The 26,007-nt window shown below is 36.7% G+C and overlaps 5 protein-coding genes and 2 pseudogenes across 21 annotated transcripts; 3 read left to right on the top strand and 4 right to left on the bottom strand.

The window, feature by feature from the left end:
• The first annotated feature begins 6,317 nt into the window (after window positions 1–6,317).
• LOC109128319 (inactive serine/threonine-protein kinase BKN1-like) lies at window positions 6,318–7,780 on the top strand (annotated as a pseudogene).
• Window positions 7,781–8,741: 961 nt separating this feature from the next.
• LOC104735154 (inactive serine/threonine-protein kinase BKN1-like) lies at window positions 8,742–10,277 on the top strand (annotated as a pseudogene). Its single transcript, XR_015578579.1, has 6 exons — window positions 8,742–8,820; window positions 8,920–9,153; window positions 9,230–9,368; window positions 9,456–9,595; window positions 9,678–9,786; window positions 9,880–10,277. The product of XR_015578579.1 is annotated as an inactive serine/threonine-protein kinase BKN1-like (transcript).
• A 15-nt stretch (window positions 10,278–10,292) lies between these two features.
• On the bottom strand, window positions 10,293–13,364 carry LOC104735155 (WPP domain-interacting tail-anchored protein 1). The gene is made up of 5 exons (XM_010454882.3): window positions 13,095–13,364; window positions 12,287–12,899; window positions 11,006–12,195; window positions 10,730–10,909; window positions 10,293–10,577 (listed from the first exon to the last, which is right to left on the bottom strand). The coding sequence occupies exons 2-5, from the start codon at window positions 12,882–12,884 to the stop codon at window positions 10,434–10,436; spliced, it is 2,112 nt and encodes a 703-aa protein (XP_010453184.2). The 5' UTR covers window positions 12,885–12,899; window positions 13,095–13,364; the 3' UTR covers window positions 10,293–10,433.
• A 156-nt stretch (window positions 13,365–13,520) lies between these two features.
• LOC104735152 (1-deoxy-D-xylulose-5-phosphate synthase, chloroplastic) lies at window positions 13,521–17,268 on the bottom strand. 7 transcript variants are annotated; one of them, XR_015578109.1, is made up of 10 exons: window positions 16,650–17,268; window positions 16,360–16,485; window positions 16,090–16,257; window positions 15,821–15,968; window positions 15,407–15,675; window positions 15,027–15,294; window positions 14,695–14,951; window positions 14,315–14,593; window positions 13,946–14,235; window positions 13,521–13,851 (listed from the first exon to the last, which is right to left on the bottom strand). XR_015578109.1 is itself a non-coding variant. In XM_010454879.2 (10 exons), exons 1-10 carry the CDS (start codon window positions 16,803–16,805, stop codon window positions 13,702–13,704), a joined length of 2,106 nt encoding a protein of 701 aa, XP_010453181.2. In that variant the 5' UTR covers window positions 16,806–17,268; the 3' UTR covers window positions 13,521–13,701. The 7 variants fall into 7 exon arrangements, 5 of the variants coding, with proteins under 5 accessions (XP_010453181.2, XP_087337633.1, XP_010453182.2 ...); XR_015578110.1 differs by having other exon boundaries at window positions 16,360–16,535; window positions 16,650–16,786; XM_010454879.2 differs by having other exon boundaries at window positions 13,946–14,230.
• Window positions 17,269–17,693: 425 nt separating this feature from the next.
• On the top strand, window positions 17,694–19,470 carry LOC104735150 (inactive serine/threonine-protein kinase BKN1-like). The gene is made up of 6 exons (XM_019235101.2): window positions 17,694–17,923; window positions 18,019–18,248; window positions 18,349–18,490; window positions 18,589–18,722; window positions 18,807–18,912; window positions 19,000–19,470. Exons 1-6 carry the CDS (start codon window positions 17,839–17,841, stop codon window positions 19,305–19,307), a joined length of 1,005 nt encoding a protein of 334 aa, XP_019090646.1. The 5' UTR covers window positions 17,694–17,838; the 3' UTR covers window positions 19,308–19,470.
• LOC104735151 (carbon catabolite repressor protein 4 homolog 6-like) lies at window positions 19,447–23,910 on the bottom strand. 9 transcript variants are annotated; one of them, XR_015578107.1, is made up of 16 exons: window positions 23,511–23,818; window positions 22,999–23,422; window positions 22,734–22,900; window positions 22,589–22,654; window positions 22,310–22,362; window positions 22,155–22,236; window positions 22,026–22,075; window positions 21,778–21,859; window positions 21,473–21,565; window positions 21,354–21,386; window positions 21,179–21,267; window positions 20,691–21,033; window positions 20,280–20,572; window positions 20,102–20,187; window positions 19,913–19,997; window positions 19,447–19,817 (listed from the first exon to the last, which is right to left on the bottom strand). XR_015578107.1 is itself a non-coding variant. In XM_010454878.3 (15 exons), exons 1-15 carry the CDS (start codon window positions 23,613–23,615, stop codon window positions 19,743–19,745), a joined length of 2,244 nt encoding a protein of 747 aa, XP_010453180.2. In that variant the 5' UTR covers window positions 23,616–23,910; the 3' UTR covers window positions 19,447–19,742. The 9 variants fall into 9 exon arrangements, 7 of the variants coding, with proteins under 7 accessions (XP_010453180.2, XP_087337627.1, XP_087337624.1 ...); XR_015578108.1 differs by having other exon boundaries at window positions 22,999–23,417; window positions 23,511–23,786; XM_010454878.3 differs by having other exon boundaries at window positions 20,280–21,033; window positions 23,511–23,910.
• An 88-nt stretch (window positions 23,911–23,998) lies between these two features.
• Window positions 23,999–25,864, bottom strand: LOC104735149 (uncharacterized). 2 transcript variants are annotated; one of them, XM_010454876.3, is made up of 3 exons: window positions 25,612–25,864; window positions 24,677–24,799; window positions 23,999–24,381 (listed from the first exon to the last, which is right to left on the bottom strand). In XM_010454876.3, the coding sequence occupies exons 1-3, from the start codon at window positions 25,763–25,765 to the stop codon at window positions 24,164–24,166; spliced, it is 495 nt and encodes a 164-aa protein (XP_010453178.1). In that variant the 5' UTR covers window positions 25,766–25,864; the 3' UTR covers window positions 23,999–24,163. The 2 variants fall into 2 exon arrangements, with proteins under 2 accessions (XP_010453178.1, XP_087337630.1); XM_087481504.1 differs by lacking the exon at window positions 24,677–24,799 and having other exon boundaries at window positions 25,612–25,860.
• Window positions 25,865–26,007: the final 143 nt, after the last annotated feature.

Raw genomic sequence — 26,007 nt, 5'->3', positions numbered from 1 at the left:
AATCTTTGGCTTCAGTGACTTTCCCTGTGGGCCGGGCCTGCAAAAGGAATCAGTTGCGTTTGGTTCTTGTTATATATTACTTAGATTAAGAAGATTAAAAGGAATCAGTTGAGTTTGGTTCGTGTTATATATTGACTAGATTAAGCAGAGATGATGAAATCTTGTTTTAATTTAACAGACTCATCTTTGATTAAAATAAGATGTAGCGACTCACGCATGACTCATAGAACGGTTCACCACACACACGCTCACGCTTTGCGATTTTGAGTTAAAACTAATTACGTAACATGCTTTACTTGGAACTAAATTGATACAGTAAGCTCAGTGAATTAATTGAGACGCACGATAAATATTCGCTATCATCTTTATTTTTAGAATCAATTACTCAAATATTATCCAAAAGTTGGTTTATTACTCATATGTTATTAATCAAAGAGAATTATTCAAATATTTAGTGCTTTGATGTAATTACAATTTACCTCTTGGATTTAGTTTTTCAATTTTGAGTAAAAAAAAAATACATATCAGCAAATTAAAATACAAATCAATTTTTACTCTTTCTGGTTGTTTTGGTTTCTGGATCGGATAATTGATTTTTCCTTCACAATTGATTCCTGTTTTGAGTGTTGTTGCTCTCTTCTTGTGGCTTGTGTACCTTTGCTTTGGAGCTTATGAAACGTTTTAGCTTTTTATGTGTTCTGCGTTTTTCTAATTTGAATACGCTTGTGTATTATCATTTTGGAATCCAGAGCATTAATGTTGCTTGTATCATATACTATTGAGCTAAATTGGAAGTTCTTGATCTAAAAGTATGTCTCTTTCTTGTTGTTGTTGTTGCAGTGTCATAATGGACACACGTTGTGCTCGACTTGTAAAGTGAGGGTGCATAACCGGTGTCCCACTTGTAGACAAGAACTTGGAGATATTAGATGTTTAGCTCTTGAGAAAGTTGCTGAGTCGCTTGAGCTGCCTTTGGTAATAAAAGTTGTGTGCCAATTGTCAAAAAAAAAAGACTATTAGTTGTGTGCCTATACAACATTAGTTTAACTTTTTACGGTAGGGATCCTAAATTGCCTCCATATATCATCATCATGCTAGTTGTGCTTGTATAGAGTATGTATAAGACTATAAATTAATTAAGAAACACAGCTTATACAAATTGCCATTTTTCTATATAATATTGAATTGAGGCCATATGATACATATCTCTGTGAATTGAGATGAGGCCATATGATACACATTGAATTGAGGCCATATGATAATATTGATAAATATTAAATAAACATATATGTTATGGCTGAGTTATGTACTTCATACGACTGAGTTATGTACTTCGTACGGCTGAGTTATGTATTTGGTACGGTTTCGTTTGGTCTTTCGCGTAATAAATATATAAAAAGTGTTGTTGGAGAAACCCAAACAATAATTATGTGTCTGCTCAAATCCACACGCGTAATAAATTTATAAAGTTAGTTTTTTCACAATATATTATACAAAATAATTAAAAAATTGAACTTAAAATTCGAATAAAAAATAAAAAAATTCCGACAAAATGACTAAGTGATGGCTGAGTTATTGACTTACACAGCTGACTTATGAAATATTTGTAAATTTATATTATTATAACTCAATATTTAAATGTACAATTGAAATATGAATATTACAATTATTATAACCAATAAAAAGTAATAATTATAGAGAAAGATTGATTTTTACACATTCTCACCAGAATGTGTTAAACATACAACACATGAAGTTTAGGGGTTAGGGTTAGGGTTGGGGTTTAGGGTTTGAGATGTAGGGTTCAGATGAGTAACATTATTTTTTTTTTGGTTTTGGTTCTAATGTGTTTTAATGTGTTTGGTTTAAGGTGGTAATATGGATATACGAATATTATTACCATTTGAATATTTTTTTTAAAATCAAATTTTTTTTTTGTTATTTCCGGTTATGGGTCCGTTAGATTAATATATAACCAAAAATAACTCAAAATATATTGTAATTAAGTAGATTATCCTAATATAACCGAAAGTAAGCCGAATATAACCAAAATTAACCAAACATACCAATTCAAAAATACCAAATTGGAAAAAAAAAGTTGGTCGGTTATTTAGTCATTCTAATTTGAGGGTTGGCTGAGTTATGGTAAAGTTATGACTGAGTTATGCAACGGATATATTAATTTATTATATACCTTCTCGAGAATACAAAGTGTTGTTGGGGAGACGCAAACAATAATTATGTTTATTGTTAAGAACCACACGCGTAATAAATGAGATTTTAGCGATTTTTTATTTAAAAAAGGTTCATATTCCCGACATTATGGGTTTTAATATAACAGTTTGGTTTTGGTTATATTGTGTTTGGTTTAAGGTGGTAATTTGGATATACTAATATGATAACCATTTGAAAATTTAAAAATTTTTGAAATTACTTTTCGGTTATTTCCGGTTATGGGTCGGTTAGATGAATATATAACCATAAATAATCCAAATGTTATCCAAATTAGGTGGATTAACTTAATATAACCGATAATTAACCGAAAATAATGAAAAAAATTGTTCCGGTTCGGTTCGGTTTGGTCGGTTATTTAGTCATTCTAATTTGAGGGTTGACTGAGTTATAGTTTATGACGGCTGAGTTATAGTTTATGACGGCTGAGTTATCGTTTAGGGTCTTCTCAATAATATGAAAACGTATTCTTCTTTCTTTCCTGGGTCTTTTGTTCTGTCAGATTCCTAATAAGTATTAAAACGTCTCTCGATGTCACAAAAAGTGTTGTTAGGGAAGCGCGAAAAATCACTAATTATGTGCCTGCTCAAATCCACACGCATAATAAATTCATAAAGTGAGCTTTTTTATCACAAGATATTATTGCAAATAATTAAATAATTATTATTCGAATTTAGAATTCTATTTTTCTAAAAGTATTTCTCCAACAATTGAATATTAAAATTATTATAACTCAAAATTTAAATTTAGAATGGAAATATGTCTATTATTAGGTTAACTGATGGTTTTCCGCCAAAATATCGCTTTACGGCTGAGTTATAATCATTACGGGAAAACGAAAGTTCATGTGACGGCTAAGTTATAGTGAGTTATGGCTGAGTTATCACAAGAAACAATCTGAAAGTAAATGGATGATATATATGACTTTACGGCTGAGTTATAATATTTACAGGAAAACGAAAGGTCATGTGACGGCTAAGTTATAGTGAGTTATGACTGAGTTATCACAAGAAACAATTTGAAAGTAAATGAATGATATATATGACTTGACGGCTGAGTTATAATATTTACAGGAAAACGAAAGGTCTCGTCGAGTCATGTTACGGCTGAGTTATAGTGTTTTATGGCTGAGTTATCACAAGAAACAATATGAAAGTAAATGGCTGATATATATGACTTTACGGCTGAGTTATAATATTTACGGGAAAACGAAAGGTCTCGTCGATTCATGTGACGGCTGAGTTATAGTGATTTATAAATCCTTACTGGCTAATATATCAGAGTCATTGAAAACATTAAATCGGGTTGAAAATTCATCGTCTTCTTCGTCAGATGCTACTTCGACAGCTTCTTCTTCTTCTTGGTTTTCTTTGTCAACGATCTTACCATAATCAAAACAAGTGCCTTCAAATCCCCCACCGTACACTTCATATGTAGATTCTACTTTCAAGTCATTGCTTGGCCGAATCATACTTCCTCTACCTCCACTAGTTTCACAAGCTTGTCGTGTGTTGTGCCTCCATCTATATGCACAACTATACACCCTCTATCGTCGGTGTTAAATACATATCTCTGTGTCTTTACCCAATTACCGGAAACAACTAGAACCGAAACTGGATCCATGAAAGAAAATGAAAAACAAGGTGAAGAAGAAGTAGAAGAACAAGGTGAAGAAGAAGTAGAAAGAACTAGGTGAAGAAGAAAAAAGAAGAAGAAGTATAAGAACAAGGTGAAGAAGAAGGTAAATAGTTCACTTATTTACCAGTTGAAGAACATGAGTCGAACGACGTTTCGTATTTTCGGAGAAAAAAAAGATGACATGGAATGCTGACATGGATGTTGCGTCCGACGTGGCAAGTCAGCCATCAAACAATTAATAACTCAGCATATATAAAACTCAGCCACAACATGAAAAACATTACAGTAATTAAAAAAACATTACAGTAATTAAAAAGCAAAAAAATTGCTGCCAAATTCAGCCGTATTGTTTAATAAGTCAGCCATATCGTTTAATAAGTCAGCCGTATCGTTTAATAAGTCAGCCGTAACTGAATAACATTCTAGTAACTAATTTTTTGTTAATAAGTCAACCGTCAAATGGTTGAGTTGTATGATAAGTCAGCCTATCACGACTGAGTTGTACAATAAGTCAGCTTATTATGGTTGAGTTGTACGATAACTCAACCGTAACAGTTGCTCATAAGTCAGCCGTTTTTCATAACTCAACCAGTCGGAAAATGGTAATTCAGTCGTGTCGTAGTGATAACTCAGCCAAACTTTTGACAACTCAACCATCGGGTGAAAACTCAGCCGTAAGGACGGCTGAGTTATAGCATAACTCAACCAGATTTTAATAAGTCAGCCGTAAGGACGGTTGAGTTATAGCATAACTCAACTAGATTTTAATAAGTCAACCGTAACGCTTGGTTGAGTTATGCTATAAGTCAGCCGTCCGCTCTTACTCAAATGTTTTTTTCTATAACTCATCCGCAACATACCTATAACTCAACCACAACATTCATCTGTAACGTGTTACGGCTGAGTTATGGTTACACGTCAGCGATTTCTGACGTGATGGCATTTTTGTAATAACATTTTTTCCGATAACATAAAACAAGGACACGTTGGGTATTTTGAAAATACCCGAAATATTCTAGTAATAAAATCTTTTTTTTTTTTTATTTTGGTAATATTACTTAATTTGGATAACACTTGAGTAAATCACCTAATTTCTAAATAAGAAACAAAAGTTGGAAAAAGTTGATCGTAAAGCCAAAATGTTATTTTTTCTTTCTATTAATTGCAATTAAGTTTGTTATGCTCGAGTAGTTGGATTGCGTAAGCATTTGTTGAACTGAATTTCATTTTAGTGTTAATTCAAAATCGTTTTAGATTCATTATGGTTTCTCATTGGTCCTCTACTTAACATATGCAAAACAGGAAATAAAGAAGCACATGCTTTGCTTAGCACACGTTAATTATTTTTATTTAATAAATAAAGTAGAAAATCGTTAGAGCTAGCTTTTTATTTTCTGAATGATGTTTTGATGAATGATGGTTTTATTATTATTATTTTTTGCAGTGAGTTGTGTGTATGTATATATATATATATATATATATCATAATACTCATCAGTCAAAACCATTTTAAATTCATCAGATTATTAAATAATGGACTAATGTTTGATTTGGAGTAATTCGGCAAATATTATTCAAATGAAGTCGTCTCTGCACAAATATTTTTACTTTTAATTGAGTGGTGAAAGCAAAATAATAATATTTACTTTAGGATAAATTTAGCAAGTATAGAGTGTTACGTTTTAATTTAAGAAGACTTTTTGGGAGACTGATGTTAACGTCTCTCCTATAAATATGCTAGATCGATCATGAGATTTAGAACATAATACATTATTACTTACTCAGATCAAATAGCAAGAACAGGTTTAAGTAAAAACTTTACTCCTTTATTTTTTTTCTTGTTTGTTTTATTGTTTTCTTGGCTTATTTGTTTTATTGTTTTGGCTTATTTGTTTATTTGTTTTCTTGTTATATATATTTGCTTTTTTTTTTTTTTTCTTTTGGTCAGTTTTATATTTGTTGGAGGCTTTTGTTTACTTGAGGCATTTTATAAATATATCGGAATGCTCACAAGTATACAATATAAGGAGTATCAAACGGAACACTAGCTCTTGTACGTGGTTCTCCTCGTGTATTTGCTGAAACGCTACGTCCGTCTCTTCAGGCCCCTCTTGTGCAAGATACAGAGCTAAGATTCCCAAAACTCCTAAAACAATTCTATCGCTCACGAGGTTGACTGGATCATATTTGAAGTTGAAATAAGTCTAGACCGCCAATTTGTAATAACGTAGTGGTTTATTTATAGAACAACAAAACAAAATTGGAGCCTGTGAGATTTCTGAATTCTGAAACAGTAAGCCATTGATGATAGACAACGGTAGGATCACAAACATTGCAAGAAAGTCTCCCTCTAAGTCTCATCAACCTAACAAAACTTACCAAACTGGACTTGACTCTCCCTTCTTTCTATAATTGAATCTGAGAAAATTTGCCACAAACTTGGCTTATATGAATCTGAGAGTCTTCAGATTCACGGATTTGAAGAAAGCAACCAAGAATTTCAAAAAAGACAGGGTAGTAGAATGTGAAAATGGCTCTGTTCGAAAATTCTACAAGGGATACATCGATGAAACCACATTTGCTCCATCAAGAACTGGAACAAGACTCGCTGTTTCTGTCATGGAACTGGAATGTGATAGTTCATGCTCTCTAGAGGACTGGATGGTAAGCAAAAGCCTGACCCTCTCTTTCATATTGTATGTCTTGTCTACTTATCTGATGGGGGACAAAAAACCTATGAGTACTTGCAGGAAATAGTGAGGTCTCTAGAACACATTTCTCATCCTAATTTGGTCAAACTTTTAGGTTACTGTTGTGAAGATAACAAATCACTCTTCTTGGTTATCGAATACTCGCACAGAGTAAGCTTGGACCGTCACATTTTCGGAAGTTAAGATCTCTTCCCAATTATAACACTGTATATATAGATAATTTTTGCATTACATATAGAGTTTCATGTTTCCCTCAACAGAAGAAGAAGAAGCATTGACATGGGAAATACGGGTTAAGATAGCCATTGGAACAGCTAAAGCTCTTGTCTTTCTCCACTCGATCAACAACAACCCGCTAAATCGAGAACTTAGAATGCATAACATTATGCTTGACGAGGTTGTATATATATATATGGTTTTATTTCCATTAGTTCTTCTTTCTTTATGTTTTATGATCTTAGAAAATTAATATATGAGTTTGGATGTCATCAGCAATACAATGTTAAATTGTTTTATGTTGAATCAAACAAACAACATCGTTTGGTAGACGAAGGTCACATTGCGGGAAGATTTAAATGTCCACCTCCTGAATATTCGTCAGGTGTGCACCAAAATCTGTTTTACAAAATTCTGATATTAATCGTTCATTGTTCAATGTTGTTAAGACAAGTGTGTACTGTGTAGTAACGCATGCAATGCAGGTAGTTTGGGAAAGGAGTCCGATGTTTACGTCTTTGGTATGATATCTTGCTTGAGCTTTTAACTGGTTCGACATACATAAATATATTCGAGTACAAGAAACGCCTAGGTGTCTGCACTACGTCTCTCTTGCCCCATAGTTATAAGATTGCGGAAATAATTGATCCCCGGCTTGGGAACAATTATCCAGCGGATGCGGCGACACAGATGTGTACACTCATCAACAGATGCACCGAGAAGGATACCAAGAAACGACCATTGATGCAACAAGTTTTGGATAGTTTGAATGATATTGCAGATATTAAGGATTAATGTTTAGAGGTACTGATGATATATACAAGAATCATACAAAGTCTCAATACCTGTTTATGAAGTCGTTCTCGTTCAGCAGCTAGTTGCATGACCAGTTTTTTCATGATCTTGTTATGTAAAGCACTCAGATACCATAATCAACTTCTTTTCTGTATAGTCAACCCTGTTTTCAGCCTTCAAAACTTTGGATTTAAGATCATCAATCACATCCTCCATATCAGAAACAGTAGAGTATAACTTGTTCTGCTTTTCTTTACTTGCTTCAACAGCTGCAAGCCTGCAACTGCATGCTCTAGTTGAAGATCTGAGTCCCTCAAGTGTTTCTCAATTGATGCTTGAGACAATATTGGTGTCTTCGAGTTAAATTTTCCAAACACACACATAAACCTAAATGTGCACGAAATCTTGAAATAGGTTACAAGGTCATATATAAACCCAAACTTATACATAGACTTGATCAAGAAACAAATGTGATAAATCTAAACTTTATAAATGTTACCTCTTTAAGTATAAATACCAGGTGGAAACAGTGCATTCTCAACAGCTTTTTCATAATTATCAAAGTAATCACAAAGTTCTACACTTGGATTATCCAGACACTTCCGTTAATGCAATTGAAGATGTCTCTGCATGCTGATCAGCCATTGCCATTGTTTGAAGATGAAATCCCTGCAACAGTAATACTGTAGTTCAGTGGTTTATTTATAGAACAACAAAACAAAACTGGAGACTGTGAGATTTCTGAAAAGTAAGCCAACGTTAGGATCAAAAACATTGCAATAATTAAAATCTTCCTCTAAGTCTCATCAACTTAACAAAACTTACCAAACTGGACTTGACTCTCTCTTCTTTCTATAATCGAGTCTGAGAAAAATTTCCACAAACGTGGCTTATATGGATACAGACATACCCAACCGTGCCTTGTGTGCCACTTTCTTTGTTTGGCCTGAGTGAGTAATTGAAATTTTCAAAGAGTTGATTTCTGAGGCCAGTCTAAAACTTTTTTTCTTTGCTATAGCTTCTTTCATTAGTTTCAAACTCTTGTTAAAACCCTATGAGATCGAACTTGTGAATTCCATTCCAATTTTGAGAGCCAAAGAGAATAAGAGATTGAGAAACAACAAGCATTTGAAGCCTTTGATCGTCAACAATGGGAATCATTGTAACGCCTTTCAAACGACAACAACCTTCTTTTGCTTACCAGCCTCTCACCGTCCCTCTACTTTCAGGTACATGCAACTCTGTTTTTTAAATGCACTTTTACTATTATTTACATGTAATGTCTACAAAAAATACGTGGCTCAAATGTATGTATGTATATGGAAAAGTGGAGGCACAAAACGAGAATCTGAGAGTCTTCAGATTCACGGATTTGAAGAAAGCAACCAAGAATTTCAAAAAAGACAAGAGTAGTAGTATGTGAAGATTGCTCTGTTCGACAATTCTACAAGGGATACCTCGATGAAACCACATTTTCTCCATCAAGAACTGGAACAGGACTCGCTGTTTCTGTCATGGAATTGGAATGTGATAGGTCATCATGCTCTCTAGAGGACTGGATGGTAAGCAAAAGCCTGACTCTTTCATATTGTATGTCTTGTCCACTTATCTGATGGGCACAAAAACTATGAGTGGCAGGAAATAGTGAAGTCTCTAGAACACATTTCTCATCCTAATTTGGTCAAACTTTTGGGTTACTGTTGTGAAGATAACAAATCACTCTTCTTGGTTTTCGAATACTCGCACAGAGTACGCTTGGACAGTCGCATTTTCGGAAGTTAAGATCTCTTCCCAATTATAAAAAATCTGTATTATAGATTATTTTTGCATTACATATAGAGTTTCATGTTTCCCTCATCATCAGAAGATGAAGAAGAAGCATTGCCATGGGAAATACGGATTAAGATAGCCATTGGAACAGCTCAAGGTCTTGCTTTTCTCCACTCGATCAACAAGTTCCCGATAAATCGAGAAATCAGAATGCATAACATTATGCTTGACGAGGTGGTAATGATTTTTATTTCTATTATTATTTCTTTGTTTGCTGTATGATCGAAATTAATATCTAAGTTTGGATGATCATCAGCAATACAATGTTAAATTGCTTTATCTTGATTCAAACAAACAACATCGTTTGGTAGATGAAGGTCGACATGCTGGAATATTCAAATGCCTACCTCCTGAATGTGAGTCAGGTATCACCTAAATCACATATATAACTAATTTGGTTTGTGATTAATCATTGTTCAAAATGTTAAAGACGACAACTGTGGAATGTATGTATATAGGTTGTTTCGGAATGGAGTCCGATGTTTACATATTTGGTGTGATCTTGCTTGAGCTTTTAACTGGTTCGAGATATGAAGGAACAATCAAGAACAGGCAAAGCTTAGATAATCATAAGATTGCGGAAATAATCGATCCTCGACTTGGAACCTTTATCCAGCGGATGCGGTGACACAGATGGGTAAACTCATCTACAGATGCACTGAGCACGACAAAAAGAAACGACCATTGATGCAACAAGTTTTGGATGTTCTGAATTATATTGCAGAGGTTAAGGATTAATGTTTAGAGAGGTACTGATGTTTGACAACAATAAATACTTGTAATAAGTGGAAAAATCAGTATATTGAAGTGCTGAGACTAAAACTGAAAGAGTCGGGGGTTAACAGTGAAGCATATATAATCAAGAAGCATATTTTAACTTTTATAGCAGATTCTCTGTGATAGATAGCCAAAAAGAACTACAAAATAGTCTGTCATTGTAATGTTAAACTATGACAAAGAGTGTGAAAAAACAAAACTGGAGCCTATGAGACTCTGAAAAAGTGAAAGACTTTTAGATGTTTTGCTGAGATATAAAGTAAGCCATTGACGATAATAAGATCACAAGCATTGCAACGAGAATGTGCTTCAATCCAAGAGCTCCAACATCTAATCTCCTTACACTTCCAATATCTGATTTTAATTCTGTTTCTTCCTCCTACAAAAAAAAAATTAGTGACCAACATCACTTTTTTTATAAGGTCTTCAAAGAAGAAAGTCAATATTCAATTCTTCCATCTTAAAGCTGAATGGTAGACTTCACTTAAATGCCTGCAAAATCAGAATTCCAGTAAGGAGGAATTAATATACCTCTGGATTAACTACTGAAGTGACGGTGGCTTGAGGACTACTTTCTTGATGGCAAGAAGAAGCATTCTGGTCAGACTTTGCCGAAAGTTCATTTCCATTGCCACTCTCCATAATACCAGATTTTCCAATCTTTTTCAACTTCACCATCAACACACAATTCTCTCTTGACAAGCTAGTTATCTGCCAAAAAAGTATCAAAATCTAAGCATCCACTATGATGATGATGAAATAACACCCAAACTGGGTTTGTGAGCATATGTGTTAAAGTCTTAATACCTGTTTATGAAGTCGTTCTCGTTCAGCAGCTAGTTGCATGACCAGTTTTTTCATGATCTTGTTATGTAAAGCAATATCTTTAGCGGTCCGAATTTTTCTTTCTTCTGCTTGCTGTAAATATTTCTCCCCTTCTTTCAATCTACCTTTAAAGAATTTCAGTTCTTCGTTGAGCTCTGCATTAGACTCAGATACCATAATCAACTTCTCTTCTGTATAGTCAGCCCTGTTTTCAGCCTTCAAAACTTTGGATTTAAGATCATCAATCACATCCTCCATATCAGAAACAGTAGAGTATAACAAGTTCTGCTTTTCTTTACTTGCTTCAACAGCTGCAACTGCATGTTCTAGTTGAAGATCTGAGTCCCTCAAGTGTTTCTCAAGCGATGCTAACTTCTCCAGAGTGAAGCCCTTGTCTCTGAAAGTCCCCAACTCGTCTTGAAGCTCCTTTTGGCTTTCTTCTAGATTTTTGCACTTGGATTCTGCTTCTTCAGCCCTTGCTTCAGTTTTGGCTAATTTATCTTTCAGTTCCTCATTGATACGTTCAAGATCTTTTATAAGAGCACCAGAAGTAGCATCCGCATCTTCTGTTTGAAGCCCATATTCATTCAGTTGATCCTCAAGGGAGCTAACTTTTTCACTTAATGAGGAATTCTCAGTGTTCAACAGAATCATTTTTTCCTCAGCTTCTCTCAAACTCTCTTTTAAGCCTTCTGTTTGCGCCATAAGAAAGTCATGAAGTCTTGCATTGCTGCTATCAAGTTTGTGCAAGGCGCATTCCTTAGCTTCTAAACGTTCCTTTGAATTAACGAGCTCAGACTTCAAGTTATCTTCCCGCTTAAAAGAACCGCTGAGATTGAACTGAAGAACTTGGAGTTTCCCAGACATCTCCTTTGACGTTCCCTTAAAGACTTCAGCAGCATTATCTGACTCAAGCCACCTCGAGAAGGCATCTTCGGTAACTTCTTCCATGTAGACAACATCCTGCTCGGAAGAATATAGTTTCATCTCTAACTCACGTTCAGTATTTCTTGATTCGCTTAGTTTCTTCTCAAGTTCCATCTCCTTAGCCAAAGATTTCTCAAGCATCCTCAAAACATTTCTTTGCTGATCAGCAGTCTGCATTTTGATCTTAGCACTAAGATCACCAAACTCACCATCGTTTTGAGACACTGCAGTTTGTCCTCCAGACCCTGCCAAAACAAAGTTAACATAAGTTTAATCAAAGCCTGAGAAATTTTCTCCAGCTATAGCCATCATGACAAATGTTTAAAAGACACTTACAGCTTCCAAATTCATCCAAACCAGAAGATAACCTCTGAAAGTTAGAAGATTGCTTCTTCATTTCCACCACTTGGTCCATTAACTGAGCCAAAGACTGTTCAGCATCATGCAACTTGCCTTCCAAATCCAAGAAAGCTTCTCCATCATGTTGAAACGGAGAAATCATAACACGTGCACTTTGAATCTCGTCCTGGAGAAAACCAAGAAGCGATTCAAGTTCTTTCACCTCTGAATTGAGGATTGAAGACAAGAGATCAAACTCCAACGCCTTCTCAGCCGAATCATCATCATTACTCGAAGGCTCTTCTTCTTCTTCTTCTACTTTCTTAGAAACAAAAGACTCAAAATCATTTTCCCTGGTGCCGAGTTGCATAGTGAGAAGGCTTAGATTGACCAATTTCTCAGAGACAAAAGCAAAATCCAATTCAACTTTTGTCAAAACTTCGCCAGCACTTGAAATCTGTGGATTCATAACTTGCCCTGTAAGCGAGAAATCTTCAAAAAAGCTTTCTTTTGTTGTTGAACTAGGCTCTGGTACGAGGCTATCGTTGTCATCGACAGAGACAGTTCTATGATGTTCCGTTTCTGTTTCCATCATTCAATTTTTTTATAACTGCAACAGAGAGAAAGCATCACTCTTTGTCAACAAACTGAATTAAGTGACCTGCAAATTAGGGTTTTTTTTTTTTTTAACTAGATGCAACGATCAGAATGAATTTTTCGATTCCCGATAAAATCGAGGTAAAAGTTCCGATCTTTCCACTTAAATTCCGATCGACACAAAACGAATGACAAGGAGAAAACTTACATGAAGACACGAAACCACAGGATTCAGATAGAAGCGAAATGATCGAGAGCGAGCGAGAGAGAGAGACGCAGATCGATAAGAAGAAGAAGAAGAAGAAGAAGGAATCGGGTATTGTAAAAAAAGAATATTGACAGTAACTCTTTACTAATTTTAAAAAGGAAAGCTTTTTTTAATTAATGTATGTGTATGACTTAAGAAGAAGTGTCGAAAAATACAAACGTCTGGAGTGTAATTTTGTTTGTTTCCAGATATGGGACATTGTATCCGCTTATACCAAATAGAGAAACTAGTAGGTGTATGTATATTAGAAGACTTGACAACAACAGCAACAAATTGAGAATATGAAAATTGGGAAAACCGTGTAAAAACTAAAAAGTAATTAGTAAATTTTCATACTCTATATTTACAATATACAAACGTAGCAGATTGCTCTTCCAAAATCAGGATATCATATTTCTTTAATTCTGAATATATATTATCAACAAATTTTGTTTAAGAAACTTAATAATTACACTCATCATTCACTCTTCTTAATAAGTCATAAATGTGATGCCTTTTAAAGTCTCTGAGCTTCTTGTGAAGGTAAATCCCTCATGAGAAGGTTATGCTAGCTCATGAGGAGCAATGCTTCACGAGTACGACCCAAAAGACTCAGAGCGGTTGCTGCTATGTGATGTCCAGTTAGCCCAGCAAGAGCAAGCTGCTCGCTAGGAGAAGCTTCTTCGATGTAGCCATCTGGTAATACAATCGGTCTCCACTACCAATTTTTAAATCCCAACAAAAAAGGTAAATCAGAAACCAAAAAGATGAGAACTTTGAAAGAGATGATGGGGTTTTTGATTTTTATCTACCTTGATGTTTCCATCGAGCTGGCCATCGAGGGCTATGAACTGTGCCACATGAGAACCAAACCCTCCAACACAGCCTTCTTCGACAGTGATGAGGAATTTGTGGTTCTGACATAGATCACGCACAAGCTTGATGTCGAGGGGTTTGCAAAATCTTGCATCAGCTACAGTCACGTTCAAACCGAGTTTGGAGAGAAGCGAGTGAGCATGAAGACAATTTTGAACCATGGCTCCATACCCAAGCAAAGCCACAACTTGACCTTCTACAAGAACTCTTCCTCTTCCGATCTACTCTAATATGATAAAGCGATTCTTGTGTCAGCACAGTCTGCTTTTGCAACAAAAAGATTTGAAGATTAGATTGGAGCTTACTTCAATTGGTAATCCAATGGGGACGAGATAATTCCTGTCGACAACGGAGCCTCTAGGGAACCGGAAACAAACCGGACGGTCAGTGATGGAAGCTGCAGTTGCAACCATATTAACAAGCTCATCCTCGTCGGCAGGAGCCATCGCTATCATGTTTGGTAAGGATGACATATAAGCTATATCAAAAGCTCCACACTGCACTGGACCACCGGATCCAACAAGCCCTGCGCTTGTAATAACAAATCGCACCGCCTTTCTTTGCCTATCTACATCATGGACCACCTAACAAAACCATCAAAGACACTAAGGCCCTTTGCTTCTGATAAAACATTTTAGAACAACAGTCTTACTCTGTGCGAGTGAGATGGGGAAAAAGGTGAAACCTGGTCATAAGCTCTTTGTAGAAAAGCAGAGGGAATGATGCAAAAGGGCTTCAGACCTCCCGAAGAAAGACCAGCGGCGAATGTGACAGCGTGCTGTTCAGCCATTCCGACATTGAAAAACCTGTCTGGAAATCTCTCCTGAAATGTTAGAAGTGATGCATCAATCTCCATTCCTGCATGAACCACAACAATATCTCTATCCATTTCTGCCTCCATCACTAAAGCCTCCACAAAGCAATGACTGTAAGTGCGTCTGTCTGAGACACAAAAATGAACTGTCAATGTCAAGATATGGATAGTGTTGAGAAAATTACATAAGCAGAGGAATATACCTTTGACCATGATCTTCTTTCCGAATTCTGCATCCCGGTTTTCCTCTGTGATCACGTGGACCAACACAGGACCCATTGAATCTAGAGAAGATACTTCTCGGAGAACACAAACTAGATCTTCAATGTTGTGTCCATCAACAGGACCAATGTAGTACAAACCAAGTTCTTCAAAGAGAGTTGATCCTGTTGGTCCAACCATTCCACGTGCATACTCATCGACTTTGGCTGCCCATTCATACATGCCTTTTCCAATTCTTTTCGTCATAGCCTGTCAAAATTCACAGCAAAATCAAATAACATCTACAATTGTTGAACATGAAATTTCCAGCCTCAAAATTGCAACCAACTAAGTTTAATAAAGAGAGTATGGGAATGCATACTTTGGCTAATTCTCTAAATTTCCGGAAAATTTTGCTAGATTGGATTTTGCTCATGATGCTAGATAGTGCGCTGATGGATGCCTTGGATCCCTGATCCATATTTGGATGTAAAGAGTGACGGCTATCATTAAGTATAACAATCATATTAGAATCCAAATAACCAGCATTGCTCATTGCCTCATATGCTTGACCAGCAGTTATTGTCACATTGTCTATCACAGCCACAACCCGGTCTCTCTTTCCTTTTATATCTCGAGCAACCGCTAATCCTAAGAAAACAAAAACAAACGTTCAGCACACCAAACGTTCATTAGCTAAGCCTACTTCTTGTTTTAGGGAAAATAGGCAAAAGGATAAGGAAATAAACTAAAGCTATAGGCAACTGATTCCTTAACAAAGGGTGAGAAAAATTACCGAGCCCAGCAGAAATACTGTTGCAGCCATGTCCAGCCCCAAAAGAATCATATTCACTCTCCAATTGAGAAGTGACCCCAGAGATACCGTTCTTTTGTCTCGATGGAATTGCAGACCAACGTCTTGTCAAAACTTTATGTGCATATGTCTACAAAGGAACAAACCAAGCTATTAACACAACAAGAAACACATCAAAACCTTCCAACAATAGGTCCAAAGCACAAGAAAATCAGATCATCAGTCCCCTGAATGTCAAAACATAAGCTTACTTTTTCCACATCATCCCACAATATATTGTCAACCGGGGCACGGAAAACATAATGCAGAGCAAGGGTAAGTTCTATTGCAGCCAAGCTAGGGTTCATAGACTTTTGGATCTTCTTCCATAATACAGAATGAAGCTCCGTACGTATTTCATCAGCTAATAACTTCAACTCCTACAAAAAGAAAAAACCAACTTCATCAACCCCAAGCCCTTTCAGTTTTTTTTTTTTTTTCATTCAACTACATATGGCATAAGAACATCAACAAAAAGTTACCTGAACACTCAAATTCTTCAACTGCAATGGAGTTTCAATGCTGTCTAGTATCGGCGTCTCAAATATCTCATCGCAGTAGTCATCAGTATTTGGCAAAGAACATACCCGAGCTCGATTTATACATTCCTGCATATCAAAAACGCCTACAGTAGGAGAATCCACCAACTAAAAACGATCTAAATCCAAAGAAGCAAAACACGCAATTTGATAGAAATCTTGAGACCCAGATAAAAAGTTTGGAACTTTTTTTGTTATTGGCATAAACGAGACTGAGAGAAATAATCAAATACCTTGTGAGTGGAGGAGTTTGGAGCTGAGAATATGATCTTTCTGGAAACATCAGCTTTACATGGAAGCGAGGAAACAGTAACATCCGACCTCGAATTCAAATTCCCGTGGAATCGAGCTGAGATTCCGAATTGGTAACTAATCGAAGCCGAACCCATGAAGAGAGAGAGAGAGAGAGAGAGAGAGAGAGAGAGAGAGAGAGAGAGAGAGAGAGAGAGAACCAATTACTACGGACAACGAGGAAGAAATGAAAACATTACAAGGGAATCTTCATGCGAATTCGAAATAAATGCCGCGAAAAACGCCTGAGAATGTTGAGAAGATGAGAATATGGCGAAAGCTTTTAGCGATAATTAAAATTAATGTAATGGCGAGAAGTCACAGAATCAGAATCCCAGAGGAGTTGTTTGGTAGAGAGAGAGAGAGAGAAGAAGAAGAAGACGAAGAACATTTGTTGCATAACATTGGGGCCTGGAGATATAAATTAAAGCCCATAAGTATATGGGATTTTATAAACCCAATAATATTTTAGTTGGGCCTATTCCATAATTCTCAATAAATTATCCAATCATCCTTATTCCTTACAGTATAGAAAATTTAAATCTATAGACTATTTTGTTCAAATTATAAGAACCAACGAAGAAGATACATAAAGTACTGAAATACACGTTCAGTTCAGTTCAGGCTATTTCAGCTTTGAAAGAAGAAGAGAAGGAAAACAAAATTAACGCGTTTTTGGTTTTGTCCTTCTGTACATTACTCGATAGTAATTGTAAGTGTGTCCTCTACGTTTCAGAGTTACCATTTACAGCCTCTATTCGTAATCAATAGATCAACTAAAAGCAATAAAGCTAAAATTGACTCTTTAATACTATTTTCGAAATTGTTTACTTGAGTTAGAAAACTTTCTAATCAACAATAAAGCAATAAAAGTCAATAACTTATTAAAATTGACACAACACTTTTCTGAGATTCTTTACTTGAGTCTTCGAATTTTTTCCCCAACTTAGTAAACTAGTAGTGTACTGTCATGCATATAGGTATATGTAGTGGTTTCTTTCTTTCTTTCTTTTTTTTTTTGTACAACTTGGAATAACTTTGTAACCTCTTTATAAAACCAGAAGTATCTTTGCAAAATTCCAAACTTGAGTTGAGTTACGTATTGAGAATTCAAGCCTTTCATCATCAACAATGGGAAACATTGTAAAGCCTTTCAAACAACAACAACCTCCTTCTTCATATGCTTACCAGCCTCTCACCGTCCCTCTAGTTTCAGGTACATGCATCTATGTTTTCAAAAGCACTTTACTATTGTTAATGTTTAAAAAGAAATTACGTAACTCAAGTTCTTATCTATGTATAATGGAAAAGTGGAGGCACAAAACGAGAATATGAGAGTCTTCAGCTTCTCAGAATGGATGAAAGCAATGAAGAAATTCAGACAAGACAGGGTCGAAATTTGCGAGAATCACTGTCTTCGAGCATTCTACAAGGGCTACATCGATGACACCACATTTGCACCCTCAAGAACTAAAACAGGTACCCCTGTTTCTGTCATCGAATGTCTTCATAGTAGTTCACAGGCTCTGCAAGAGTGGATGGTAAGCAAAGTCTGTTCTCTTTTCATTCAACTATTTTATTTTATTTTTAATTGTTTTATGTGTTGTGTACTAATTGATGGGCAAAAAAAAACTACTACAGGAAGAAGTGAAGTCTCTAGAAAAATATCCTCATCCAAACTTGGTCAAAATTTTGGGTTACTGTTGTGAAGATAACAAAAAAAGTTCACTTTTGGTTTTAGAATACTTGCACAAAGGACGTTTAGATCATCACATTTTCGGAAGTTAAGATCGATCTCTCTTCTAATTAATGTGCCCCTTCTATAAATCGGTATAAGATAATTTTGCTTTACATTCAGTTGCAATGTTTCTCTCTCAACAGAAGAAGAGGCATTGCCATGGGAAATACGGGTTAAGATTGCCATTGGAACAGCTCAAGGTCTTGCTTTTCTCCACTCGATCAAGAACTGCATGCTACATCTAGAACTTAGACCGCATAATATTATGCTTGACGAGGTTACGACTTTATTTCCATCCTTGATCTTCTTCTGTTTGTTTGCGATCTTAGCAACTAATATCCCCAAGTTTGGATTTCATCAGCAATACAATGCAAAATTGTTTTATCTTGAATCAAACAATCAACGTTTGAAACATGAGAGATTTGTGGGTAGAACTGAATACATACCTTTTGAATGGTTCATGTCAGGTACACCAAATTCTTAAGTTTTGTTTTACAAATTCTGATTAATCTCTCATTGTTTAATGTTAAGACAACTGTGTAATATGTATGTAGGTTATGTGGGAATGGAGACTGATGTTTACATATTTGGCGTGATCTTGCTTGAGCTTTTAGGTGGTTCAGTAGACAGATTAACAAATTTGCGGAATCAAAGCGCAGGTGCTCGGACTGGATCTTTCTTGTCCGGAAATTACAAGATTGGCGAAATAATCGATCCCCGACTTGGAACCGATTATCCTATGAAAGCGGCAAAACTGATGGGCATACTCATCCAAAGTTGCACCGAGCGGGACAAGAATAAACGACCATTGATGCAACAAGTTTTGGATGTTCTGAATATTATTGCAGCGACTAAGTACTAATGTGTGATGTCCTTATATTGAACCCAAGGACATTGATAACGCTAGGTGCTCATCTGTAATAACTGAAAGAATCAGTCTAGACTAAAACTGAAAGAGTTGGGAGTAAACAGTGAAGGTATTTAAAATTAAGAAGAATGCATTAAACGGATAAACCTTTATTGTATTGCAGATTTTTCTGAAATTGAGAGTCGCCAAAAAAAAAAACTCAAATATAACCTGTCACTGTAAACTACGATAAAGAGAAAAAACAAAACTGGAGCCTATGAGATTCTGTTAAAGTTTACTCTTAGATGTTTTGCTAGGATATTAAATAAGCTATTGACGACGTTAAGATCACCAACATTGCAACGAGGATGTGCTTGAACCCAAGAGCTCCAACACCTTATGTCCTTACACTTTCTTAGATTTCTAATGCAGTCACCCACCTGTTTATTATCAGCTTTTGGGCAGAGTTTTGCTGCTGCAAAAGGCCAACTCTGAAACCAGTGCAATGTGATCGCTTCCCCATTTCTGTAACAAAACCAGAAATACAATCATGAAAAAGATTTGTAATCAATTCAGTTAAAAAGCTAGGCTATACAAGAAACAATATCATGGGATTTTACTGGAGTCGGGAAGCCTGGTGTCCACTGCATTGCTTGTTTTGGTATTGGAGCAAGCACACGCACTGTTTGAAGACCTTCCGACCGCCTAACCCAAACAAGAAATCAAACATGAGAATATGTCAAAACGTGCATAATCCACAATAATGAAGTAATCTTTATCACAAATGGTTTTGCTTCTAATGCTAATACCATATGTAGTCAACTGTCCCCATGAAACATCTGTGATAACTGGTCACTACAGGTTCTCCGTTTTCATCCCTTGTGTTTGCTTGACCCTAACCACAAATTTCAACAGCTTCCTAATAATATAATTTCTCAAGAAACAGAAGGTAAAAGGACAAAACTGTAGGGAAATATATTACAATACCTCCACTTCTGAGTAAGTACTCTTAAGCTCCAGAGCATGTTCAACCGTCGTTTTCTCTGGGTCACCTGTTGCAGTTGCTATCTCCATTGGAGTCCAAGAGGATGGACTATAAGTAATTTTGTCACTATTAAGAGCTTCAAACCCCGATTTAAGTGGAAGTTCATTCACAAGTTCCCCTTTTTGACTCAAGTCTTCATTATTATCATGTAGCTTAGCCAAAAAGGTTTCCCCATCTTCACCTAAACTTTCTTCATCTTGCGCGAATACTACTGGTTCGTCCAATGTTAAGCCATCTAGTTTCACCTCAGCCAAATTAGTGTCAACCTTGGTGGAGAAACTAGATGAAATATCTTGATCCCTAGAACATATTTCCTCAGGAGAATGCTCTGTTTCTGATAAAACGGAACTTACAGAATGATCTGTATTCAAATCTTCTCTAGCACTGGAAGCATGTTGAGGTTCTGTATTTGATATGGTTACTGAAGAAAGATCTTCAGATATCGAGAGATTCCCGGAGACATCAGGTTTTCTGTTTTCTATTCCAAAATTACAATCTGCGGCCATACTCTCGCCTGGTAATACTTGGTCTGAGCTGGAGGTGGCTTTGTGACCAGCAAGAATTGTATCACCACATGGAAGGTCAGATGTCTTTTCGGAGGGGGCATCTATGTTGGAGTTATTCTCTATATGAGCATTAGTGATCGAATCTGGTGGTTGAACTTGACTTTGTGGAGATTTATTGGTGGACTGAAACCTGGAAAATTGAGGAGGTCTATCAACCATGCTGATAATTTCAAAAGCAGAGTAGAACCCAAAGATTCTAGGGTAAACATGGAGATATTAAGTTGAAAAACCAAATACATAATGATGGCGATGAACTTGGTGAGTTCTTGCTCTACCTCGTCGTATAATTTTCTGGCCTTGGTGGACGAAACTCACCAGAACCTTGCCCCGAAACTTTGTCTCTGGCCAAACCAGACAAATCCAACTGCAGAGAGCAGCACAAGATACAATGTGAACCATATATATAATGTTACTAATAGATGAAGGACTTGCCTAACAATGAAGCTTTACCTTCCGGTCTGAAATAAAGTTGTACAAATGACTCTGCAACCAGGTGGAAGAATGTTAAGACCATGTCACAAAACAAGTTATTTTGGGTATACCAACTGGTTAAGGTAAGAGTGTCCTACCTTTGGTGTACAATTGAAATCCCCACAAAGAACAACAGGCGCATCATCCCAGAGTTTTGAAACAGTATGAGCTTTGTCTAAGAGTGTCCTGACCTACGTAACAGAGATAAATACATAGATGATAAATGGAAACAGTTAAACAAACCAAGTTAAGCAAAGGGCGAAGTGTTTTGCTTCAAAAGTTTTATCTAAGACAACTAACACTTTTACATGTTCATACGTATAAATAGAGTTAAATCAGAGAGTAAAACTGCCGTTTGGAAAGAGATTTCTACAAACTAGAATACGGCAATAAAGGAAAGTACCTGACCAAGTTTAAAGTCTCCTCTTTTAGGATTAAAAAGTACGTGAATGTTACAAATGACAACTCGGTGGGAACCAGCAGAGCTGCAAAAGAAAATGGCAATTCACTTCAACCCACCCACAAAGTATAGCCCATAAAGAAAACCACTGAAATCTGAACGAAGTCAGCCACTTCCTGGTGAATGGCAATTATCCATCCATAAAATAATATGATAGTAACATTTATATATACTGTTAACGGTTAAGTTACCTTTCAGGTGGAAAGGTCTCATTTTCTTTTGTACGTGAAGTCAACAATGTCTACACAGAACCAAATTTAATTTAGGGTAAAGTGGCAAACGTATGTAAGTCACTACCCCCATAAGGTTTTTTATATTACCTCAAGAACACAAATTTGGGCAACATTATCCCGAAGACCAAGTTGATTGAACTGGATGCTTTCCTCATGAACCAACTTGAATCTAATATGATAAAAATGAGATTCCGCACAAGATTCCAGACTGAACGACACAAGGAAGAGCAAGGGAATCAAACCTATTTGATCGCCAAAATATTGCACAGCCGTCAACAGCATTACCAGTCCGCATCTACATTTTTATACGAAAGAGTTAGCCACACATTTGAAGCCTAGTTCTTAGAAGCTTTTACATACCATATACAGTAATCTTTTACTCCAAGAGAGTCAGTGGAAAATACAAACTCAAAATCACCCATCTTTAAACAACACTACGCAATGCAGGTGACACTGACTCGTAAGAAAGATAGATAAATCCTAATTGTTTTTTTCAACAAATTTAGAACATATATACGTACCTTCCAAATGCCACTATATCCCCGGGGCTTCATCTCCTCCTCTAAGTCCTGAAATTTATCAACTTCCTGACATATGCAACAGAGCTTTGTCTTCTTAGTCCTCTTCATACAAATAATTACAAGAAGATATGGCAGAAACAATAACCTGAAGGCACATTATATCTGCAGACCAAAGGCCAAGCTCGAACACTAATTTGCTCTTTCTGCTTCCCCAACTCAACATATTCCTCGGTATGTGAAAGTAAAGACTTCTCCAGTGATCATTTGCAAGGTAATCCGCCAAGATATTATACGATAGAACAACAAACTTTTCTGCACACAGAAAAAAAAAAGTTAATCAATCAAATTGCGAAAAAATTAGAAAGTGGCGTGAAGTTGAATGAGAAGATCAAACTTTTAGCAAAACGTACCGGAGCCAGGAGGCAGTGGCGTTTTAGCATGTTCCCATTCACGGTAATCTGAAGGTTTTGACCGTGGCCGTTGACGGAAGCTCCGTTGCCGAGGCGGTCGAGACATCTGGTTTTGATAGAACGGCGGGGGAGGGCAAGCCGTATAGCTTTGATTGGATGGCGGATGATTAGGTTGACGGAACTGTTGCCACTGACCTTGAGACGGCGGCGGAGGTCGAAATCCGTAATTCTGATTAAACGGTGGTTGCTGCCGCTGACCAAACGGAGGCTGATGTTGTCGGTAAGGTTCACCATGTCGGAATCGGAGATTGGCGTCATGAACTGACTGAAAATGCGAGTCTTCAGTAACGAACTGATCTCTTCTTCCTGCGTCGTTGTTGTACGGACGATCGGAGAAACTTCTCCCGCCTCGGCCACCTCTGTACTGCTCCGTAAGAAACAAAATTAGTCTTCCATTAACCGAAGCAACGCAGCGAGAGTGATACGAAAAGAACATGGCTGAGGAAATTTACCGGAGTACGAGTAGACATGGTGGTGAAGATTGGAGCAGAGATAGTGGAGGCGTCAGCGAAGGCAACGTCGGAGAAAACTTGGGAAACAAAACGAGAACGCCGCATTGGTCAATCGGATCGAGTGAGAGTAAGAGAGCGACCTCGAAGCTCGAGGAAGCGGTCCTTTAATTGCAGAGGCGGAGTCAATCCGACGAACGGAGATTCTTAGACAATCGTGCCGTTTTTGGGATCTATGAGTACACAGCTCTCTGTCTTCACTGTGAATTAATGGCACGCAAGCCAAAGTAATTTCTTCTACAGTTCTTTATATTTTCTTCAATATTCAACACTCATAATAAGAATCTTGTATCTCTTTACTCAAATTGATAGAACAACATTTCAGATATGGAACCTCAATTTCGAACCCCTGGAGTGGCAAGTACTGAGTATAAAGCTTTGAATCGCAAAGTTAAAACTTTCCCAAACAAAAAAGGTCCAAAACCAGCAAGTATATAACCATGAATCTATAAAATTTAGAATCAATAAGAAACTTTAAGGTCAACAAGACAAGCAAAACTCGGAAACCAACGGTTCATCATAACATTAATAGATCTTGAATTGAAGAAACAAAGAAACTGGGGGAGGAATGGCTTCCCCGAGTTGGCTATTTTTCATCATTTGTTGGCTTCAGATTGAGCAAAGGACTTGCTGACAACGTAGCAATCGCTTGGTTCAATGTTGATGTAATAGTTTTGTATGGTATCTGTGATATTAAACCCGAACTTCTTGTAGAACTTGATCGCGTCTTCGTTGTTTGTCTGAACGTGCAAGTATATCTCACACATGTTTTGCTTGGAGCACATGTCAAGAACATGATTCAATAGCTTTGAACCTGCAAAAGACAAAACGAAACAAGATACAAAAGTTATAGACATGAGTTTTGCTTCTTTTGAAACAGGGGAATACAATCTTAGATCTTGATATACGAGGAAGTCACTGCATAAAACCCTCAGGACTATTTCTTGGTGGTTCGAATCTCTAAATAGAGAACTACAGAATTAACCATACGACAGCTAGCCTAATGTGTTAAAACGTAAGGAACAACAGAGTTACGCAACAGTTTTCTATATAATTCTTGTTTTGTCAGTATCAAGATTCAAGTTTGGGATAGCAGATTTATGACTTACCAATGCCAATCCCACGGTATGGTGCAAGAACACCAAGCGTCATTATATAAATTCGCATGCCCCCACCTTCTTTCTTCTCCAGCCGACAGGCGATAGCTCCAACACATATGTCACTGTAATATGCTGAGAGAGAGAGAGAGAGAGAGAGTAAATCCGTTATTAGAGCATGAAGAAATTTCCTTGTCTCACAAATTGGAGAAAGTAACCGTCACACCAAGAACATAACTATCCAGGCAACAACAATGAAATAGTTACTGCCAAAGTTAAGGTGTTGTCTACAGTCTTTAAACTTTCATTATCGCATCTTATTGTGCATATTAAAAACTGGTTGGCGCAAAAAGATGTTCCAACCAAGCATTTCACACAAAGGAACACGAAACAAATTCAGTGAATAAGTCTATCAGCAGTAATGGATTACTTTACTAGGTACAACAAATGCTTTGCGCTTGGTTTAAACAAGATAATGCAGTATTCAAACAAAGCTCAAACATGAATCAGTATTTACGAAGCAACAGACAATAGAAAGCAACTAAACTCATCGATTCAAGGATTAGAAAGAAACAATATTACAAACAAAATCATCTTCTTTCTGATATCAGACACTAGTTCTGAACCTAAATAAAACACGGCTCAGTCAAGAAATTTCACGAAACCGAACAAACAAGAAGACAAACCACATATTCAAACCTTAAAAAAATGACAAGTGACAAGACAACCAAAGCAAAGCACGATTGCAAAAGATACTTCCTTTATAGAGTCTACCAAGCCTAATCACAAAACAGTTCATCATAAACCCCCCCCCCCCCCTCCCAAAAAAAAAGCAACTAACTCTCAGGTACATTCGATGAATCATAACACAATCAGATAAAGAATTAGGGTCCTGATTGAAAGGCACATTCCAATGAAAATTGTAATAGAAAAAAAGGAAGACGAACCAAGCTTGGTGAATTCGCCGGAAGCGATTGCATCGGCGTAGTACTTGTCGCTGTAGCGAACAGGGAAGAGAACCGTGTTGAGTTTCTTGAGCTGCATCAAGTTTTTGTCTCTGACTCCATCTAGCGATACGCTGACTTCTCTCCCAGCTCCCATCGCCGTCGAACAATCTAGAATTCGACGTCGTTCGTTCGGACAGACGAAGGAAAAGCTCGCGATTTATTTTTTTAGGGGAAAATAAAATAAACTATATATAAACAAAATAATGATGATGATAAATTAGGCGAGAACAAATTATTGGGCCTAAAATCATTATGGGCCTGGAACAAATTATTGGTTTTTCATGTTATAACGTATTTGTTGTATTTGGCTCATGATTGGTTCCTCCTCTACTTCGT

This window comes from Camelina sativa, chromosome 13, assembly GCF_030686135.1.
Source record: "Camelina sativa cultivar CO46 ecotype springtype chromosome 13, ASM3068613v1".
Classification (NCBI taxonomy): domain Eukaryota; kingdom Viridiplantae; phylum Streptophyta; class Magnoliopsida; order Brassicales; family Brassicaceae; genus Camelina; species Camelina sativa.
This window is presented reverse-complemented; position numbering and strand designations above follow the sequence as displayed.

What these genes read in the sequence shown, in the direction of transcription:
- LOC104735155 (XM_010454882.3), bottom strand. Translation starts at nt 12,884, where the DNA reads ATGATGGAAACAGAAACGGAACATCATAGAACTGTCTCTGTCGATGAC. An exon ending in GAGAACGACTTCATAAACAG is followed by an intron (nt 10,910 to 11,005) that starts GTATTAAGACTT and finishes CTTTTTTGGCAG; the next exon opens with ATAACTAGCTTGTCAAGAGA. An exon ending in CTTCAGTAGTTAATCCAGAG is followed by an intron (nt 10,578 to 10,729) that starts GTATATTAATTC and finishes TTTTTTTTGTAG; the next exon opens with GAGGAAGAAACAGAATTAAA.
- LOC104735152 (XM_087481505.1), bottom strand. Translation starts at nt 16,805, where the DNA reads ATGGGTTCGGCTTCGATTAGTTACCAATTCGGAATCTCAGCTCGATTC. An exon ending in TACAAAGAGCTTATGACCAG is followed by an intron (nt 14,594 to 14,694) that starts GTTTCACCTTTT and finishes TGGTTTTGTTAG; the next exon opens with GTGGTCCATGATGTAGATAG. An exon ending in CCATTGGATTACCAATTGAA is followed by an intron (nt 14,231 to 14,314) that starts GTAAGCTCCAAT and finishes ATATTAGAGTAG; the next exon opens with ATCGGAAGAGGAAGAGTTCT.
- LOC104735149 (XM_010454876.3), bottom strand. Translation starts at nt 25,765, where the DNA reads ATGGGAGCTGGGAGAGAAGTCAGCGTATCGCTAGATGGAGTCAGAGAC. An exon ending in CGGCGAATTCACCAAGCTTG is followed by an intron (nt 24,800 to 25,611) that starts GTTCGTCTTCCT and finishes TCTCTCTCTCAG; the next exon opens with CATATTACAGTGACATATGT. An exon ending in ATACCGTGGGATTGGCATTG is followed by an intron (nt 24,382 to 24,676) that starts GTAAGTCATAAA and finishes TGTCTTTTGCAG; the next exon opens with GTTCAAAGCTATTGAATCAT.
- LOC104735150 (XM_019235101.2), top strand. Translation starts at nt 17,839, where the DNA reads ATGGGAAACATTGTAAAGCCTTTCAAACAACAACAACCTCCTTCTTCA. An exon ending in CACCGTCCCTCTAGTTTCAG is followed by an intron (nt 17,924 to 18,018) that starts GTACATGCATCT and finishes ATAATGGAAAAG; the next exon opens with TGGAGGCACAAAACGAGAAT. An exon ending in AGGCTCTGCAAGAGTGGATG is followed by an intron (nt 18,249 to 18,348) that starts GTAAGCAAAGTC and finishes AAACTACTACAG; the next exon opens with GAAGAAGTGAAGTCTCTAGA.
- LOC104735151 (XM_010454878.3), bottom strand. Translation starts at nt 23,615, where the DNA reads ATGCGGCGTTCTCGTTTTGTTTCCCAAGTTTTCTCCGACGTTGCCTTC. An exon ending in GAGACTTTAAACTTGGTCAG is followed by an intron (nt 21,566 to 21,777) that starts GTACTTTCCTTT and finishes TCTGTTACGTAG; the next exon opens with GTCAGGACACTCTTAGACAA. An exon ending in ATTTCAATTGTACACCAAAG is followed by an intron (nt 21,387 to 21,472) that starts GTAGGACACTCT and finishes ACCTGGTTGCAG; the next exon opens with AGTCATTTGTACAACTTTAT.